The 21,589-nt window shown below is 36.6% G+C and overlaps 1 protein-coding gene across 1 annotated transcript in view; it reads right to left on the bottom strand.

Moving 5' to 3' along the window:
- CAPS2 (calcyphosine 2) overlaps positions 1-21,589 on the bottom strand; it is a 44,188-nt gene that overhangs the window by 16,511 nt on the left and 6,088 nt on the right. The window contains exons 4-11 of the mRNA XM_036252549.1: positions 21,457-21,582; positions 20,117-20,293; positions 17,883-18,005; positions 14,861-14,928; positions 5,690-5,764; positions 4,353-4,448; positions 4,172-4,265; positions 788-906 (exon numbers count right to left, since the gene is read on the bottom strand). Of these exons, the coding sequence (XP_036108442.1) occupies positions 788-906; positions 4,172-4,265; positions 4,353-4,448; positions 5,690-5,764; positions 14,861-14,928; positions 17,883-18,005; positions 20,117-20,293; positions 21,457-21,582 (878 nt within the window). The remainder of the gene's footprint in view (positions 1-787; positions 907-4,171; positions 4,266-4,352; positions 4,449-5,689; positions 5,765-14,860; positions 14,929-17,882; positions 18,006-20,116; positions 20,294-21,456; positions 21,583-21,589) is intronic.

Here is a 21,589-nt window from a genome sequence, read left to right as displayed (position 1 = left end):
TTAATCAAATCCCACCTTCCACCTGCTGATTTAATCCCCAGAAGGATTAAATATTCTAAGTCAAGGTCTAAAATCCTTAAAACCTTCCAAAAACTATGTTTAAGCATAATATTCATTTTTGTAGCTATTTCAGTGTTCTTTTAAAATAATTAAATCTGTTAAATTTAAAAGTAGTTTTACTTTGCAAAGCATAAATGTAAATGTAAAAATATTATTTTAGAAAGCCAAAAAAATGCATTCGTTTTGAATAATAAAACAAAGTGAATTATATTTATCACCAAGAAACACTCATAAGAAAGCATGCATTTGCCACTAAGAAATATTCAGCAAGAATAATGGCACACAATATCATATGAAAAGTAATTAAAACAACTCAAATTCATTTAAAAGCATTTTTTATTCATAGCATTATTTTTACATGATGCATATTATTAATCAATAAACACTATTAACATGTAGGACCCTTAAAATGTGGGGAAAATTATCAATATGGTACTGTAGGCCATCTTTTAAATTGTATTGCATTGTTAGCATTTAAGAAAACAAAAGGCAAATTAATAAAATATCTTTAACATGAAATGGATCATTTTTGTTTTTTTCTTGATTGTAAATGTTCCCACACATGGAGCGCAAGATAGCACATAACATAGACAAATATAGGTACACTTTGCTTTAAAGAATATAAACCTAATTAAAGTAAAAATGCTTTAGGGTTAAATCTCATTTTAAGATAATAAATAAATAGTTTTCTCTTACCTTTAAAATGACAAATGTGTATTTGACATACCTGAGAATTTCCAAAGCTTTCTGATCAACATTTGTGATTCGTAGTATAAGTAGTGTGTTTTCTTTTATGCTTTCTGGAAGTCTGGGATGATCAGAACTTAAAAATGTCAAGTTTGCACCCTAAAAAAAATAACAGATGAATTATTTAAAGCTTAAAAAGTCTATAAGAAGTAAGATACAACTAATACTAATTTTAAATATTCAATTTTGATTATGTGACAAAGTATACTTTTAAAATGATTTTTAAAAAGCATTTTAGAGACCATTTAGACAGGCTTCAGCTAATAATAAAGGAACAGAAAGGACCTAATCTTTCAATCGATTTCTGAATCAGAATAATCTTCTATTTAATAATCCATGTAAAAATATATATATAAGAATTTCATTTTTATAAGAATGTTAGAAAGAATAAATTACTCAAATCAAAATTATGACATTCCTAGACAGAGCTATTGACCCACAGCAAGATGTACTGCAAATTGATAAACTGTAATAGATCAATCACACTTTCTCACCTGGTTTTTTGATAAACGTACAACCTAATTAGAACATAAAGGCTTCAATAAAAATATTCCCATCAAAAATCCTTAATCCACTTTGAAAGTTTTTATTATTTTAATTTCTAAGTCACTCATATAAATATGGTCAAATGAGGACAAACACAAATTTAAAATAAAAAGTTTAATTTTCTCTCTTGAAAATAATGGAAGAGATTTCTCTCGTCTCCCTTTTCCTGGAGCATTTACTTTAGAAAACTTGTAGCGCTAAACTTGCTTTCTCCTTTATTTGAAATGTATATAAATTCTTTTCAAGTTATAATATTAAGCAGTTGAAGAGATTATGTGAACTGTGTAGTAGTGTTATATGTATAAGAATATATATAAAAGCAAATGTGTGTATATGTACATGTGTGCACATCCATGTGATCTGTGTCAGTGCATCCGAAGCTACATATATATTCATGCATATAAATGAACATATGTGGGTGCACTTTTTTATGCAGGTGTGTCCATAGGCATGTGTGAATATTTATTTGACTATTATCTTAATAGCTGGTACTATGTTTTCTTTTAGAAAGAGTTTAGAAAAAGACTTTGGTGGGGCATATAGAAAAGATAAGTTCCAGAGTAACACCTGAAAAGCATCCCCAAAATAAAGAAGGAGAAGGTAGAATATTTTTGCATAAAGAAATGGAGTACTGAAGGCAGGAGATGGAAGGAGTCAAAAATGGAATATTGAAGAAGGGGGCCTTTAACATGAGAAACACTTGAGGGATATATTTCTTAAGAATAAGAATATCTCATAAGAAATTGTAAGTTGCCAACACTGCAGCAATATTAACCTCCCTCCATATCCCTTTCAGTGGTTCGGCTCAGCGGTTAGAGTGTCAGCCTGCAGACCAAAGAGTCACAGGTTTGATTCTGGTCAAGGGCATGTACCTCAGTTGCAGTTCAATCCCCAGCCACGGTTGGAGTCAAGCAGGAGGCAACCAATCGATGTGTCTCTCTCACATTGATGTTTCTCTCTCTCCCTCCCTCCCTTCCACTCTATCTGAAAATCAATGGAAAAATATCCTCCAATGAGGATTAAAACAAAAAAAGATGCCGGCCATATACACACAGCATCATATACATGGTTTGCAGGTGGATCCTCCTCCCCCTTTCTTTCATGGAAATCACAGAAGAGAGCAGAGTTCCACATCTGCTTCAAGTGACATGGAACAGGAATAGAATGAATCATAAACCACTCTAAATTACTGGGGACAGCAGAGCTAAAGGTAACTTCACTCGGGGGACAGGCATTAAACATCCTTTCAGCAGGTTGTAAAATGGGAGTTGGAGCTGATTTTCTCCTGACCTCAAGAGGTAGACTTGAGTAACATACTATGTAGATTTTATTTAATCCCAGTTTAAGATGTAAAGTTGTTCCTCATACCAATTTCTCACCTAACAGTTACTACAGATTATTAACTCTACCTCTTAAATATATATATATACATATATTTTAATCTTCTTTTTCTAATTAGCTTCACAGACATAGCCACCTGCTTAGTTCAGGTTGCCATAACCTCCTTCTTAAATTTATATATTTCAAGCCAATCTGGTTCTTTATACCTAGTCTTTATCTGTTCCCCACATTGTAACCAGATCTTTCTAAATCACTAACCTGATATCACCACTCCACATTTTGTTCACAACTTATCTTTCAATGACTCCCCAACACATTGTACTTGTTTATTTATTTTTAATCCTCATCCGAGGATATGTTTTTTTAAATTTATTTTTAGAGAGAGAGAGAGAGAGAGAAGCATCGATGTGAGAGAGAAACACCAATCAGTTGCCTCCCACATGCAACCCAGGCATATGCCCAGACTAGGAATCAAACCCCCAACCAACTGAGCCACCTGGCCATGGCTCCCCAACACATTTTAGACAACATTTTAACAGAGGCTGTTCTTAATCAGCTCTGACTCATTCTTGACAACACCAACCTTGAACTGTACGCTCCAGACAGACTTTCCCTACCCTCTCTTACCTCCCCATCCCACCTAGCTAACACCTACTCTAGGTGAAGTTTAGATAGCACTTTCTTCAGAAAGTCTTCTTTGACCTCACAAAACTAAATTATTACCCCCTCCTATCTAACAGTGTTTTCCATTAGACTAAACTCCACAAAATAGTGAGTGGGTAAGGAAATGGGTCTGCCTTACCCACTCACTATTCTCGCTCCAATGCTTGTGAATATATATTTGTTACATGAATGACCACTGTGGCTAGTGCTGCATTATAATCATGAGATAATATGTGAACATGATGATTTAAAATGTAGGAGCACTTTACAAATTGTAACATTATCTATGATTGACCCATTCTAGGGAATCCCTTGTAATACACACATGCCAGGAGATGCATGAAGTGGAAAAATCACTTCAAGGACAAGCTATCAGATACATGACACCTCCGGAGCCAACCACCTCACTGTGTGGAGAAAACCATGCCTCTTCAGAAGATAAGTCTTTTGTAGGTGAACCATCACTCCTAATTCTATTGAAGTAGCTTCTTACCCAAAGGCACAGCCCTGTAAAGCTTTTAAAAGCACCAAGAGACAATTTCTCCTGGGCTTAGACTGGGGATCTGGGTTGGGGCAGAAAGCAGTGTTATGGGGAATAAAAGCTATGCTTAGATTCAGACCGCTGGAAACTGAGCCTGAGAGGCAGAACCTCCAGGGAAACATCAACCATGAGCCGTTCACACAAATAAATGCCCCTACTCAGGAAGGAGAGAGAATCAGTTGAAGATGAGAAGCCCCACTCCTCCAGCCCCACAGGATCCCACAAAATCCAACATCTGGAATTAAAACCTTTGTCCGCACACACTTCACTTACGATATAAAAATCACCAAGGTGGTATTGTTTTCCTTTTCTTCGTCCACGCTGATGACTATAGATGTTTTTTTGAATAAAAGGAAGCACATTTGTTCTAGAAGTTAAATGACAGAAATGTGAAGTTATTCGGCTTATCTCGGAAGTAGTCAGCTCGAGAGCTGTAACAAGGCCTCATGCATACCTCTTTTTCCCAAATTGCCGATATTCATAAATTGTAAGGGACTGGTCATGAATAAAAAAGAACCCGACCAGCTCTCTGCAAGCATCACGGCTGTTTCTAGAAAAAGAGAATAATATCAAAGATTTTCAAATAGGATAATTTTCAAATTAAGTTATAAGCTAAAGTTGTTAGGTCAGAGGGATAATATTAACCCACTTGAATTCATGACAATGAGCAAGGGTTATTGGAAAATAACAGAGAAACCATGCCACAGCTTTCTGAAGTGTCGATTTTAGTTAGATTTCAATGGAGAAAAAACTTTATCTTACACTGATATGATATGAATATACAGATTATTAATTTGATATAGACTTTTAAGATAAAGTAAAAGATCTTTTTAAAATGTTGAGCTTGCAAGAAGCCACTCAAGAATATATATTTATTATCCTTTATCTGAGAAAGTTTAAAATCATTAAACAAACATGATAATTAAAAATAAAAAACTGGCCCTGGCCGGTTTGGCTCAGCGGTTAGAGTGTTGGCCTGCGGTCCTGAGAGACCCGGGTTCGGTTCCTGCTAAGGGCACGTACCTCAGCCCTGGTTGGGTCGTGTGGGTGGCAACCACTCGACGTGTCCCTTTCACGTCGATGTTTCTCTCTCTCTCTCTCCCTCCCACTCTATCTGAACAAAAAAATGGAAAAAATGTTCTTGGGTGAGGATTAAATAAATAAATAAATAGATAAATAAATAAATAAATAAATAAATAAATAAATAAATAAATAAAAAACTGTACCATTAGTGTACACAAAGAAGATCAAGTAGCATTTACCTTTTACTGGAAGTTTATAAGACTGAGAAAAGAGATTTAAGAATCATCTTTGTCATCCTCTTACATCTATCAATAATCTATTGTTAATTTAAGTCATTATCATAAAATTATATAAAGCAGCTTACATAAAGGTTAATTTTTCAATGGTTTAGAATCTTCTGGTAGTTATATATACCTTTTTAAAATTCACTCCTACATTTCTTTTCGAAAGAAATTTTTAAATTACATTTTAAATAATTTATAATTAAAATGTTTTTCTTTAGGTTCATGCTTCATATAACTTTTATAACAGATTGATATATATTACCTAAAATGTTTGGCTCAGCGGTTGAGCATCGGCCTGTGGACCAGAGTCCCAGGTTCGGTTCCCGCTAGGGGCACATACCACAAAAAAATAAATAAATAGAAATGTTTGTTCTAAATTTGCTTGTTTGTGATTAATTTAATTAATCTCATTATTGTTATTTTTTTTGAAAACAGAATATATTTTATAATCATAGTTTTAAAAGTTTAATGAAATCATAACTACCTTGATATGATCCTACCCTCAAATTGCACTTTATGAGAAAGCATATTTTCAGTTAACGTAGAATGCGTTCTTATCCTGTTAAGAAACACATTTGTCAACAATTATTTTCGAGTTACATACATTTGATATAAACAACACAAATCTAAAAAGTTAGTGTTTTGAAATGCACAAATTTCACTAACATGACAGTATAAACCTCTTTTTTTCATATTGCGAATTGTAGTAGACACATAAGAAAGAATCCTAAAATATAGTAAGACGTGAATAACTTTTATGTTAGAATGTACAGTATCATAGTGCTATAAAAGTAAATACTGAACCACGTTAGCACGTTTGTGACTGGCACTGCTGCAAGGCTAACCCAGCAGACCTTTCTAACCCTCTTCTCCTCCTTGCCTGCCTTCCACCATAGGACCCAGTTCTGCCAATAAGCTTCCAAGAAAGATGTTTCATCTAGATAAGAGCATAGGATGGTAAGAGCTCCTGCCTGTGAGCAGGGAAGGGATACGATGCTAGGACCCACTACAGCCATCGGCAACTAACGTCAGAAAGATCAATACAGTCTCGAGGAAGCCAGCCCAGAGCTATGCCATCTCTGAGCCACTGAACTACAACCAACAACCTCCAAGCAGCTAGTTGTATACGAAAAATAAATAAATCCTGACTTATTTGAGCCATTATCAGTCAGGTTTTCAGTATAGAGGATTAGATGAGGTTTTAGCCTTGCAATCGGTCTATGAGACCTCAGATCAGTAATTTATTCTTTATAGCCTTCAGATAGCATTAAATGATCTCACAGACTGCTTTTCTTAAAATTATGTTTAATAATATGAAGCAAAACCCAAATGCACACACTTTGGCACTCTATCCCTAATAATCTCTTTCATGTTAAGAAATCTGAACATTCCATGATATATCTTTACTCAGCTTCCTAAATTATTTTATAATATTCCCTACAGGTATAACAACATTGCAATAATGCAAATAGAAAGTAAGTGTATGGGGGCATAAAGATTTTCAAATGTTATATCTCTATAAAACCTAGGTTTCTATGAAAGGTAAACAAGATAAATCCAATAAGAGTCAGTGGACCAAATGAGTCTATGAACACAGAATTGAACCATAAAAGCTTGGTCATCTCAATTTATTTTAATCCATTACTATTAATGTGTTTATTGAATGCCCATTATGTAATTTTAAATGTTGAGAAAGTAACAGCACTAATAATTATTTAGAACTTCCTAGACACTAGTTATTATTAAAATCACTTTAATGTATATTGGCTCATTTAATGCTTGCAATAACTCCATGCAATAAGTATTATTATCCCCATCCCATAAATAAATTTTACAGTTAGTACATGGCAAAGCTAGAAAAGTAAAACCTTGCTCATAACCATTATATTATATTGCTCTTCAAAGGTGAACAGAACTCAGTTTAACAATGATAGGTTGAAGTAATAGCTTCAAGGAGTCTAGAGTCTCCTTGAACAGACAAAAGAAGTAAATAGGTATTTATATTATAATGCAAAGCTCCATGTTGGGGGTTTTAGGTTTCTGATAAGTAGCACCAAGAATCTACCCAATTTGTGGAATATCATGAACAAAACAAGCTGATGAACAAAACAGACCCAGAGATATAGAAGTAGGGTACAGACTAACAAACCTCAGAAGAGGGGGCTGGGAGGTAGGGAAGAGATTTTTAAAAAAATAATAATCTACCCAAGTTCTTAACCAATACAGAAAAAGAATTTAGCAGATCAAGACCAAAATATGAATTTTATTATTGATAAAGCCTTTGGCAACCATGGCTCAGGAACACAGTAACAAGAAGCTAAGTAAGAAGCTAAGTGCTTGACACTAGAATTAAACAGATGAACCCATCATTCCTCTGGTGAGGGACTTGTACAACTAACACACACAGAACTTGTGCTTCTGCAGGCAGCAAACTCCCAGGGAAACAACAAGAGAAAAGGTTGCAGGACACATGCCACGTTTCCCCTTCTAACTCTATGAAGCAGAATTTTCTCCTCTTCTTCTGGGAATAATGAATATGGGGAGGGAGCTGAAATCCATAGATTCAATCATTTTACTCAATATCCCCATAGGATTTTGCATAGAACTAGACTAGCTAAATCAAAATGTTCTATTAAAGAGAAAAGGGCCGTGGCCGGTTTGGCTCAGCGGTTAGAGCGTCCGCCTGCGGTCCGGAGAGGCCCGGGTTTGGTTCCCGCTAAGGGCATGTACCTCGGTTGCAGTTTGTCCCCGGCCCTGGTTGGTTGTGCGGGTGGCAGCCACTCGATGTGTCCCTTTCGCATCGATGTTTCCCTCTCTCTCTCTTCCTCTCTCTCCCTCCCACTCTGTCTGTACAAAAAATGGAAAAATGTCCTCGGATGAGGATTAAAAAAAATAAAATAAAATAAAAAAATAAAGAGAACAGGGCCTATTATGCCAAGTCAATATTGAAGAGAAACAAACTGCAGGTATTTAATATAAAGCAACACTGACTTCTGGTCAAGATGGCGTCGTAGATAAACATGGTATTGCCTCCTCCCACAACCACATCAAAATTACAACTAAACTACAATAGAATCATCCTTCAGAACTGCCTGATGTCGAGCTGAATGAAAGTCCTCCAACTACGGAATTAAAGCAGCAGCCACATGGAGACTGGTAGGAGGGGCGGAGGCAGACTGGCTGGTCCCACACCCACGTGTGGTGGATAAAAATCAGGAGGATACCTCAGTGAGGGGTCCCACATCAGGCATCAGCTCAGGGTTCCAGTGCCAGGAAGAGAAGATTGGCCTGTCTTGGATCCTACTTCAGAGTTTCCTAAAATCTCTCAAACAAGTAGCATCTGGTCTCAGCGAGCCCCGTACCTCTCGTTCAGTGGCCCCAGGCCTGACACTAGAAGCAACCAGCCTTGGTACACAAATTGGCTTTTCCTGTGCACCTCCAAGCCCAGCACAAGAAGTAGCCACCTGCAGATCACTTTGTAGTTTATGCCAGGTGGCCATGGATAGAACACAAGCAGTTTCTGACCTTACCCCAGAGCCAGCACACCCAGTGGACAGCTTCAGACCACATCGATACACCACCACCCAACCACCTCCACAAGTGACACACTCAATGAGTGGACTCAGTGGGTACCAGCGCCCTGCTGAAGTAAGTCTTGCTCTGTGTGGTGGGCCCCTGCCCAGCTGATCCTCCAAGGTAATGACAGGCCTGTGGTCAGTGGGCACAACCAATCTTTGCAGATGACCAGCCTGAGTAAATCCCTCCCATCGACATGCCAACAGCAATTAAGGCTCAATTACAACAGACAGGTATACAGTCCACACTAGGGGTGCACCACGAGGGCCCAGCTGGGGTGATCAGGGAGGCTGTGCCACTGGATCCTACAGGACACCTACAACAATAGGCCACCCTTGAAGCCTAGGAGACATAGCAACTCTACCTAATACATAGAATCAACTACAGGGAAGCAGCCAAAATTAGGAGACAAAGAAACATATCCCAAATGAAAGAAAAGAACAATACTCCAAGAAAAGAATTAAACAAAATGGAGATAAGCAATCAATTAGATGCAGAGTTCAAAACACAGGTTATAAGGTTGCTCAAGAAACTTGGTGAGACCTTCAGGGAACTTAAGGAGACCGCCAAGGAACTTAGTGAGAACATCGACAACATCAAAAAGGACCAGTCAGAAATTAAGGATGCACTAACTGAAATAAAGAATAATTTACAGGGAATCAATAATAGAGTAGAAAAAGCCAAGAAGCAAATCATCAATATGGAATATAAGGAAGCAGAAAACACCCAACCAGAACAGCAAAAAGAAAAAAGAATAAAAATAAATGAGGATAGTGAAAGAAACCTCTGGGACAACTTCAAGCGTGCCAACATTCACATCATAGGGATGCCTGAAGGAGAAGAGAGAGAGCAAGAAATTAAAAAACTATTTGAAACAATAATGACAGAAAACTTCCCTAACTTGGTGAAGGAACAGACATACAAATCTAGGAAGCACAGAGAGTCCCAAACAAGATGAACCCCAAGAGGCCCACACCAAGACACATCATCATCAAAATGCCAAAGGTTAAATACAAAGAGAGAATCTTAAAAGCAGCGAGAGAAAAGCAGTATGTTCCCTATAAAGGAGCTCCCATAAGATTGTCAGTTGATTTCTCAAAAGTAACTTTGTGCCCTGGCCGGTTTGGCTCAGCCGGTTAGAGCATCATTCTAGAGAGACCTGGGATCGGTTCCCACTAAGGGCACATACCTCGGTTGCAGTTTGCCCCTGGCCCTGATTGGGTCATGCAGGTGGCAACCACTCGATGTGTCCCTTTCACATCGATGTTTCTCTCTCTCTCTCTCCCTCCCACTCTATCTGAACAAAAAATGGAAAAAAGTCCTCCAGTGAGGATAACAAAAAAAAAGAAACTTTGCAGGCCAGAAAGGAGTGGTAAGAGATATTCAAGGTGATGAAAAGCAATGACCTACAACCAAGATTACTCTATCGTGCAAAGCTATCATTTAGAATCGATGGACATATCAAGAGTTTCCCAGACAAAAAACAAGCTAAAGGAATTCATCACCACCAAACCAGTATTATATGAAATGTTGAAGGGTCTTCTTGAAGGCAAAGAAGAACAAAAATATGAACAATAAAACGGCAATTAATACATATCTATCAACAATTGAATCTACAAACAAAATGAGCAAGCAGAACAGAAACAGACTCATAGATACAGAGAACGTTTTGTTGCTTGCCAGATGGGTGGGGGCTGGGGGGAGAGATGAAAAAGATAAAGGAATTAACAAGTACAAATTTTTTGTTGGACTGATGAACCTCAAAGGGAAGGAGGGAAAGAAGGCAGTATGAGATAAACCAAAGAACTTTTATGCATATATGCACAACCAATGGACACCGACAATAGTGTGGGGAAGGCAGGACGGGGGAAGGACTAGGGAGGAGGGGGTCAATGGAAGAAGAAAGGGGGAAACATCTGTAATACAGTCAACAATAAAGATGAGTTTAAAAAATATAAAGCAATACTAATTAATATAGAATTATATAGGTGCAATAAAATATTACAGGTAGATGAGACTAAAGAAAAAGCCTAGAAACCTACCATGCATTTATAACAACTTCATATATGACATAAATGGCAGAGTAAGTCAGAGATAGAGTTTGTGTTTGGCAGAGATATCTTCAAGAAGATGCAAAGGACATGAACAGCAAATGGAAAGAATGGCAAACTCGTCTACAGTGAAATTAAGAACTCTGATCAAGAGAATGTAAAGGTAACCACAGTGTAGGAATATATATGTCCAACATATACAACTGAACAAAAACTTGTAACTAGAATATATAAATAAGTTTCATAATCAATGTGAAAAAGATAAGCCAATAGATTTGAAGGGAAGTTTCATATAAGAATATAATTACATGACCAATAAATATATGTAAAAGTGCCAAACTTCATTATTCTCCAGTAAAATGTAAATTAAAATTACATATACATGACCTGGCTGGTGTGGCTCAGCAGTCAGAGTGTCGGCCTACTGATCAAAGAGTTGCAGGTTCGATTGTGGCCAAGGGCACATATCTCAGTTGTGGCTCAGTCCTCGGCCCTGGTCGGGGTCATGAGGGAGGCAACCATTTGATGTGTCTCTCTAACATTGATGTTTTTCTCTCTCTTTCTCTCTCTCTCTCTCTCTCCCTCCCTCCCACTTTATCTGAAGATAAATGGAGGAATATCCTCAGGTGAGGACTTTTTTTAAAAATTACAAATATACCCCCATAAAAACTAAAAAAATATAGAAAATACCAAGCATGAGCAAATAGTGATGCAACTAGCACCCTATTCCTACTACTGGTGGTAATGTTCACTGCAACAACTACTTTGGAAAACTATTTGGCAATATTTTTTAAAGCTGAATATATACATACTAAATGGCCCAGCGATTCCACTTCAAAGTAGGTACTAAGCAGAAACAAGTACATAAGTTCACAAAAAGGCATGCAAAAACTTCATGGCAACACCGTTCATAAAGAGTCAAATGTCCATAAATATCTGTATATAAATAAATTGAGGTATATTTACACGATGAAATACTGTACAGCAATGAAAATAAAGGACTCCTACAAATAATAACATGGGTAAAAAGTGCAAACATCATCACGTTGAACAAAAGAAGCCAGATACAGAGTCTAAATTTTGTGGTTTCATTTAAGTATATAATCTATGCCAGTAGGACAGAGAGATCGACCCACTGTGGCAGAGGAACAGACAGTAACTGCGAAACAGCACAAGAGGTGGGCACTGGGAGACTGGTAGCATTCTATTTCTTGATCTAGAAACTTGTTCAGGTTGCGAAAATTCATATGCTGTACACTTAAAGCGTGTTCACTTTGTGAATGTTATATTTCAATAAAAGTTTACTTATTTATTTTTATCCTCACCCGAGGATATTTTTCCATTTTTTGTACAGATAGAGTGGGAGGGAGAGAGAGGAAGGGAGAGAGAGAGAAACATCGACGTGAAGGGACACATCGAGTGGCTGCCACCCGCATGACCAACCAGGGCCGGGGACAAACTGCAACCGAAGTACATGCCCTTAGCGGGAACCGAACCCGGGTCTCTCCAGACCGCAGGCTGACGCTCTAACTGCTGAGCCAAACTGGCCAGGGCAAAAGTTTACTTTAAAAAAAGACATTTAGACATGTGATAGCTGAATGATGGTCCTCTGAGATATTCATGTCCTAATCCTTGGAACATGTAAACAAACACGTTAACATACATAGTACAGTAAAAGGACTTTGCAGATGTGATTAAAGATTCAGAGATGAAGAGATTACCCAGGGAGGCTCAGTGCCATAAATCACATGGGTTTTTATAACAGGGGAGCACAGGTATAGATGATACACAAAAGTGTCAGGGTGAGATCACACGGAAAAGGCTTGCCCGGCCCTTGCTGGCTTTGGAGACGGAAGAAGGGGCCATGAGCCAAGGAATGAAGGCAGCCTCTAGAGGATGAAAAGGGCAAGAAACCCGATTCTTCCCGGAAGCCTCCAGAAGAATGCGCCCTGTCAAGACCCTGACTTCAGGCTTCTGACCTCTAGAACTGAATGAGAATCAATGTATGTTGTTTTAAAACAGTTTGTGGTAATGTGTTATAGCAGCAATAGGAAATTAATACATGACACATTCAAATATTTAAAGTTATGAAAATCAAAGGTTCCAGAAAATAAGAATAAGACAAAAAGATAAAAATTATAAGACAGTAACTGCCCGACAATTACAGCTGTCTGAAAATATAAAAGAATCACTACAGGAACTGGTGGATTTGCTCTGCTCGTTAAAGCTGAAGCTAGATGTCTGCAGTCGGAGAACTTGTTGAGCAATCTGAGTGAAATACACCAGAGGACTGTGAAAGTCTACAACAATCTAAAGATTTTGTAAGCTACAAAGTAAAATGCAAAATAATAACTTTTAAACAACACTAACTTTGAATGTATTATATTAATGAGATTCAGCCAATACATATTGTATACATACCAATGTCTGTTGCTATATTGTATATTTTACACAGATAGAGATATATAATCTCCTAAAGTTGTGGCTGTTATTCCTAAATTATAAATAGAAAACCCAGAGGGCAAACTTTATGCCAATATCTTAAAGTGGAAGAACTGGAATCTAAACTCCAAAAATCCACTTTCTTTTCAATAGCAAAAAGTAAAAAACTTTTTAGTTGAACACATAATAACATTTAAAAAATACATGCATAAATGCAGCATCCTCAATTTATACAAGTAAACTCATCTTACTTTGTTTCGTGTAGTGTTCTTTTCCTAAATCGAAGAGGTGTTATATTTGAATCCGGAAAGATACAAGCACCTTCTTGTTTCTCAGTGGTTAAATTTTGTTCTGGATCACTGATGACAGCCCTATGCAACAAAACACAAAGTCTGACAATCAACTGGAATAATTTATTGTGCTAGCATTAACATATTTGTAAGCTGTTGAAAAAGCCCATATATGAATTCAAATTTACACTGCTATCAGACTTATATATGTCAGATATTAAATGAACGATTACCTGTGGAGACATGGTAGGGTGGAAATATTACTAAAGTTAGTTCATGAGCTAATGAAAGGAGATATGCTGAAGACTGTAAGTATAATTAATTATTTCAAACAATTTACTGAAAAACATGCATGTAGAATATAATTCTTTTTCTCTGCCACCTAATGAAAGACATTTTTTCAAAGCTAAATTTGTCTTACTTCTTCCTGGAAAATGTAGACTAATTCCAGTTTCTCCTGAAACCTTGCAATATTTACATATTGTCATATCATTTAGCATGGCAGGTGCTAAAACTTTATATAGTTTTCTAAGGATTATGAAACTTAGATTACATTTTACAATTCTTATAGTTGGTTCCATGGTTCCCAAACTGTATACCAAGTCACTCTGGGGTGTCCCAGGGAACTCCCAGGGACGCTGTAGGATATTTTTAATTTTTGAGGGAAATACAGTATTTGATATTTATTGGACACCACATGAACTACTAGCTCAAAGTAATTCACAGTTTCAATAAGATACACTCCTTCAATGATATATCATCTTTGCAAAGCTGGGCTTTTTACAGCCCTGTCGTAAAAGCAAGTGCCATACGGAATAGAGAGTGAGGGTGGCAGCATCCTAAACAGTCCCAAGGCTTCATAGACCACGCAGTGTCCAAAAAGGTGCATACATCCCATTAGTAGGTAACTATGCTATTTAAGAATAAAAAAATACATTTTCTTTTCGTGTGTGTGTGTATGTATCTATGTGTATACACACACACACACACATATATATATATATATATATATATATATATATATATTCAAATAGCCATTAAATAGTTAGGAAGTACATACTCATTAAGTTGTTTAGATACAAATACTTAATAAGTGGAAATAATAGGCTTTTCTATTGGCCTAGGAGAGCTGTGGAAAAAAGTACTGAAACACTAAGAGAACATTGGAGAGAGAAAGTTTGGGAATGTCTGAGTTATCAACTTGTTGACTGGGCAAGGATGTGGATTGTCAGGAATTTTTAAAAATGTTAACAAAACTTTCTTAATGGATTTCCATCACCAGTGACTAACTGTCACCTGGACAGGAGGTCTATCATCACTTGCTCTGCAACAATCTGTTTCTTCTTCTCGGCGGCCACAATTTCCTAAGAGGTGAAAAAATAAAGAAAATCACACTGTCCATAAAGCAGAATAATACTATGGTTAACAAGAGAATCCTAAAATATATACCAATCCCAGTACGTGAAGCTGAAGCTGAATTGGAACCACTGACCCTATATAAAAGATCCAAAAATCTAACAAAAGCCTCCTATCGTTAAAAGCATAATAATTTCTATGCATGTAAAGTCATTAATAATTCTTGATCAACTTTTCTCAATTAGTGTTTTGACTATCTTCAGATTATGTTTTGCTTTTCCAGAAGTATTTTTACTGCATTTTAGGTCACATCCAACTAATCTGTAATCACTCAATTCCAATTACATCATCATGTAGCTATAATCACTAAACCGTTGCTTTTGAAGGGTAAATAAAAAAGGTTAAAAAATTTAATAAGTCCAATAAAACCTGTTCTATTTTTTTTTTAAATATAAATTACTGTCATCCATCCCCATTGATCACTCCAATAAAGGAAATTGAGAAAGGTTCTGCTACTTAAGACAGAGTTTTTGTAACTTTAGCGAGTACACTATTTAACACAAAATTCAAATAAGAATAACTAAAGGCATATTATAGAAACAAAACATGGAAATGCCTAAAAAACCTGGAAGAGCTGGGCACAGTCATTTAAAAGTTAGTCTATAATTGAATTTAGATTCGGGTTTGGTAGAAATTTATGATATATACTTTACCCCTCCAAATATAACCCATATAGAGTCCATATCATTTAATATATAACCACGTCCTGAGTTCTTAAGTTTGTGACACTTTATAACAATTTTTTTATGATTCTGTAATGATTTTTAAGAAGTTATAAGTGTGTAACTTACAGGTAAAGCCAGGTACATTTTTTATCAAAGGGTGATTCAGAAAGTAGACACTGACTAAAACATAAAATTATATACAAAAAAGATCAACCAGAACACAGATGTAAAACCCAGAAGCAAGCAAAAGAGGTGAGATTAATAAATACAGAGCCCATGCAGAAAGCCAGCCGTAGCCCTTCACATTAACGGCGGCTCACACCTTGCAGGAAAGGTGAGGACTGCCCTCGGGCACACGGACGTCGAGGTCTGTACACACGTGGAGCAGATTAGAAGCAGAAGCAACACTGGTGCAAAGAATCTGCTAACACTGAAAAAGGACAAGCAAACTAGAAGAGATGAACATAAAAACCACACACTCATTGCTTCTGTTGTCCAGTAAGGTAGTTAAAAATTAAACTAAAAAGTTGCCATCTACATTTTAAAAACAAATAAATATTAATTTTTGATGCATTCAAAGTTTACTTACGTAAGCATTTCCTTGGCAAACACAGATAAATGAGTGCTACCACAATCAAGTAAAATGTCCTTGACAGTGAATTTAGATATATTGCCACTAATGAAGTAATTGTAAGGAAAAGAAATCCACTAACACCCGATGGCTTTGGATTATATCAAGAACAATACTCAATGGACCTTAATTATTGTTGACATGCATTTCAACAATGACTTTAGACACATATCCAAAAAGCCTAATTTTAGACACTATTTTGCCTTATAAATTAGCTTCCTTATTTTTACTTTCTTCATTTATTTTTTAATCCTCACCCGAGGATATTTCTCCATTGATTTTCAGATAGAGTGGGAGAAAAAAAACAATGATGTGAGAGAGACACATCAGTTGGTTACCTCCCACACGACTGACCAGTGCCAGGGATCAAACCTACAACCGAAGTACATGCACTTGACCTGGAATCAAATCCATGAGTCTTTGGTCCATGGGACGACACTCTAACTGCTGAGCCAAACCATCCAAGGCAGCTTCTTTATTTTTAGAACGATCCTGCTAATATTCCTTATTCTATTAACTATAAATATGTAAATAATAATAGGCATAGAAAAGAAAGTGCATGTCCTTTTAGTAAAAGAATTACAACAAGCAGCAACTTGGGACATTCTCAGAAAATCCATCCGCCTGGTCGAGGCTGATTACACATAGCTGTCAGTTCAGAGGATAGTGATTCTGGATGAGTGTGACCCAAATTAATATATATTAAATTTCCCCTCAATGATAATGAAAATATAACTGGCTAAATCCATATTGCTTTATTATTATTTAGTCTATCTAAACCAGGGTTTTCCCAACTTTTGAGCCAACACACACTGGCAGGCCATCAATCCATTACAGATGAGCCTAAGATTCTCATCACCTGGGGGTGTCTGGAGAGGCCAGTGGACTCCAACTTCAAGCAGCTGGTTTTGATGGGTGGTGGGCACACAATGCAATAAACAGATGATGTATCACAGAATGGCACACTTGAAATCTATATAATTTTATTAACCTATGTCACCCCAATAAATTTAATTATTAAAAGGTAAATAACATGAAATAAACTACTTGTATTAAAGAAATAAAGTATTTTTTTAATGTGAAAAAAAGAGAAATTATGTAATTATCTATTTGTACCAGAACTGGTCCAAGTAATACTCATCAAACAATATAATTGACTTTATAAAAGATATAATATAGTTAATATTGAGAGTCTAAAGGTTTGTTTCCTTTTCCCTATAGAGCATTTACTTTACTCTTGTTCTTTAACTGCTCTGAATTTCTCTAGTTTTCTTAGCTTCTGACTATGAAAACAGAAAATCCAGACTTCTTTGGAGGAGGGTCAATGCCAAATAAGCCCACTGACATAAATATAAGCCAATTAACATTTGGAACATTTTAAACAAAATGTTTACAAGCTCTCAAAGATTCAAGTCATTTTCTCCACAGTAAATACACCAAACATCAATCATTTATAAAACTGAGGACTCAATTTGCACATTAATGAAAGTTCATCTCAGTCCAAATTTAATTGTTGAAATTATTCATTCAATTGTAAGTCTGTAAAATCTTGCAGGGCCAATTATCTTACTGGCTTATCAAACAAGTAAACGTACTGCTAACTTACAGCGTCAGATTTTCCGGTACTCTGCGGAACGCGGCGAGGGCTGGCTGCGAAGCACTGCTGTAAGAGGGCTTTCCTGTCCAGGGTCGTAAGGTCACCCGTCACTGCTGCTTCCCCTGGGGCACACTATACACGAAAGCAATATATGAACTCATACACTTACTTTGAATATTTGTTCTTAACAAAAGAGAGGATTAAAGAACCACTAAACACATCGGTGGTTCCTTCCGGGGGGGGCAAACGGTCCAGGCTCTGGTGAGCAGATTTCCTGTTGGATCCAGTTCTTCCTCTTTCTACTGAGATGACCTCTCTGTGCCTTGGTTTACTCATGGAAATGGGAATCAATAATAGTAACCACTTCACAAACACACACGGACAAAGATCAAATGAGATGACACAGGTCTAACACTTAAAAAGTACCTGACATACAGAAAGCATGAAATAGAAGGTAGTAACTATTGTAGCTATTATTGTCCATTTGAGTCTTTGTAAAGTTAATAAATGTGGGCATGCCCACTCCTTTATAAAATTAAGTTTAGCGGTAAAGTACTAAAAGATGGGGTGTATCCTTTGAGATAAAGATCCTTTGGGGTCTTAAAGAGATAAACACTGTATTTTTCTCTGAATATAAGTTGTGCTTATACTCTCTTAAACTCAACAAGAATGTTCCAGTAGGAAAGCAACTAGCAAAAACATAATTGATTTCAAGCATTTCCCCCCAGGATTTGTTCTTACTTTAAATCTTCCTTGAAAGGTCCAACTTCATACTCTACTCTGTCTTCATGACCTTTGATTGCCAGCCTCTCTCTACAAGCCCCATGAGGGCAGGAACCTTGCCTCCACTGTTATTGCAGTTCCCCTGGGGCCAGGACCACACACAGTGAGCCCTCAATGACTGTTTCTTCAACAAATGAGTAATGAGCCCTGTGTATTAACTATTGGGGAATCTATTTATGGGGATACTTTATACATTTTTTATTTACCTGCCAATATATTTGTCAGATTTTCTTTTAAACATAAAGTTCTACATCATGTGTAGGTTGAAAATTCTATTTTGTTTCAGCTTGTTTTTAACTTTTACAAAGGGTAAACAGTGGCATTTCCACTTAGTCTCTCAGATTTAACCTCCCCAAACCAGACTCCCTTGTGGTCTCCCCCATCCCTTCAATTGCTCAAGACAAAAGCCTTAGGGTCATTTTTCATCTTTCCTTTCTCTCAAGTCTACAACCAATCCGTTAGAAAGTATTCTCAGCCCGGTCTTCAAAGTCTTTCCAGAATCCGGCTTCTCATCAGCTGCAAAAGAATTGTGAAAGTATCCTGCCTACTATTATAGACACTAGATATTTATTCATGTGTGCATTGTTTGGATCTGGGAATCTTGTTTTAAGATAAAGGGCACCTAATAACCCCATCACTCTTGCTCTCAGCAAAACACCACAGGATTTAGTTCTAGTTCATTCCTACTGGGTTAGAAAAACCAACTGATATGCCACACATACTTATAAATTAATCCTTTTTACCTATAGAAAAATGCTAAGCAAATACAAGCATCAAACTTCCCTGAAAATACATTATTTTTATAAAGAGTTAACTGAATTATGAATTGAATACAACTGTTCTCCTCTTTACGGCCAGCTGTATCCTAAACTGTGTTTCCAAACCTTTCTTTCCAAAATTCAAGATTGACCTTTCCTGTATGTTTCTGGAAAGTCCTTAAATTCATTATGTTTACTTTGCTCTCATTGAATTGACACCTATTTAATATTCAATAAAAGCATAACAATTTTAGCAACTCGTGATGTTAAAAAAACATCTCCCAAAACGAGACAGAAGACAATTGTGGAGTAATGATAGTTTCAGAATAAAACAGGGTCACTATAAAATCTGCAACCACTTGTCAACTTTAACACTTAGACTGTAAGACAGAGTTCAAGACAACTACATGAAAAACAGCTATGCTGTATGATATTGTCTTACTTCCAATCCCAAGGCAAGTGAAAAATTTCCAACAGATGACTAGGTCATATGGCTAGAGTGTTCACATCTGAAAATGGTAACAATAACCCTTTAGGGTTGTTGTGAAAAATAAACTAGTTAATCTAAGTAAAATACTTAGAATGGTTCTGGGCACACTGATTAGGACTAACAGTAAGGCATAGCAGACAGAAAGATGTTTCTATAACACATGTACTCTTCTTCAAAATTTCATTAGGATTTTATAAAGCCTCATACATTACCTTGTCTTCTATCTTGTCTCTTGGAGATGTTTGATGTGTGATATTTGATTTTGTCCTTTCTGCATTTCTCTGACTATACTGTTTATATGCCTCTTTCATTTCAGTTTTGTATTGCTGATATTTTAGCCTATATTTGCCTGTTGGTGCTGGCAAATCTTCAGGTATAATGTCCTGCTCCTAAGACAAAAAGAAAAAGTGTGCTATCCACCAGAAAAAATAAAAATAATTATTAATTTGCCTTATTAACATTAACAGATTTATCATTTATGCCTAAGAAACAGACGGCTGTATCTATATTCTAAGCAGAGCAGACAGGCGAAACGTTTGGCTGTACAGCATCGCTGAGTGATCAGAGCAGACGGAATTGCTGAGAACTCGCACTGACCTTCAATGCCAGTAAGTCTGTACCTTGTTCCCCAGTGAAAATCAGCCCTGGTTCTAAAATAATTTGAGAGGACAGTGAATAACTTTTCTTTCTTTTTAGGAGTTTTAGATAGGCCTTTTTTCCCTGCCCCAGAAAAACTCCATGTCAATCAGTTCTTCCAGAATAGGCATAGGAATTAAGGATCACTAATACTGAGAAGCACTGGGTGCCATTTCTAGAATACTAACACATTCTATCTTCGGGTATTATTTGTTCCTCTGCCACACTTCCATGGGACTGAGACATGACAAAGTCGGTGGATATGAGAAACTTAAAAGAAGTGTTAAGCAAACACTAGGGTATACTTATTGTCCCAGAAAGCCAGAAAGGGACAGCCACTTCAAAAGCAGTATAAAGCCAGTACAACCCTGGCAAACTGTTGATAATACCCAGGTCTCACCCAGAGGAAAAGGATGAGGTAAAGTGTCAGGGTGGAAACTGTAGCAGGATACAGACTAGGGTACTATTGGTGCAATTTATCAAAATGAGACTGATGAGAACTTGAATAGAGCCAGTTACATGAGACATAACACAGACATAAAGGCAAGCCCTACCCCAAAAAATACTGGTCAGAACTTATGTCCATAACAGAAAATATTGTGTGAAGTATAAATATGTCCCAAAAAGATACCTTGGAATTAGTATATTTATTTATTCCATAATATATTAGTAGCCTAAAAATTAGTCAGTTTCCAAGAAACAAATCTTATATTGTCAAACTTGCAAGATCTGACCTAATATTCTACCATAATTTTAAATTCTTGGATTGCACCAACATTATTCTTTGGGATGTTAATATATAAAATACTTAAACTGAACAAAATATAGACTATACATAATAAAATTTCTGGATTGAGTACACTGCTAAAATGCACGCTATCATTCAGAATGTTGGTAATGACAACTAAATACTAACCAGTTCATTTAGATGATGCTGAGTATATGGTATTTGACATGGTGTGACCCAATCAAGAGCAGAAGACGAATTTGGTGGGTCAAAATAAATATGCGCTGTACTAAGTGGAATACATGAAAAATCATCCTAAAAA

Source organism: Molossus molossus, unplaced genomic scaffold, assembly GCF_014108415.1.
Source record: "Molossus molossus isolate mMolMol1 unplaced genomic scaffold, mMolMol1.p scaffold_m16_p_10, whole genome shotgun sequence".
NCBI lineage: Eukaryota > Metazoa > Chordata > Mammalia > Chiroptera > Molossidae > Molossus > Molossus molossus.
Note: the sequence above shows the minus strand (reverse complement) of the source record. Positions and strands in the feature narration are given on the sequence as shown.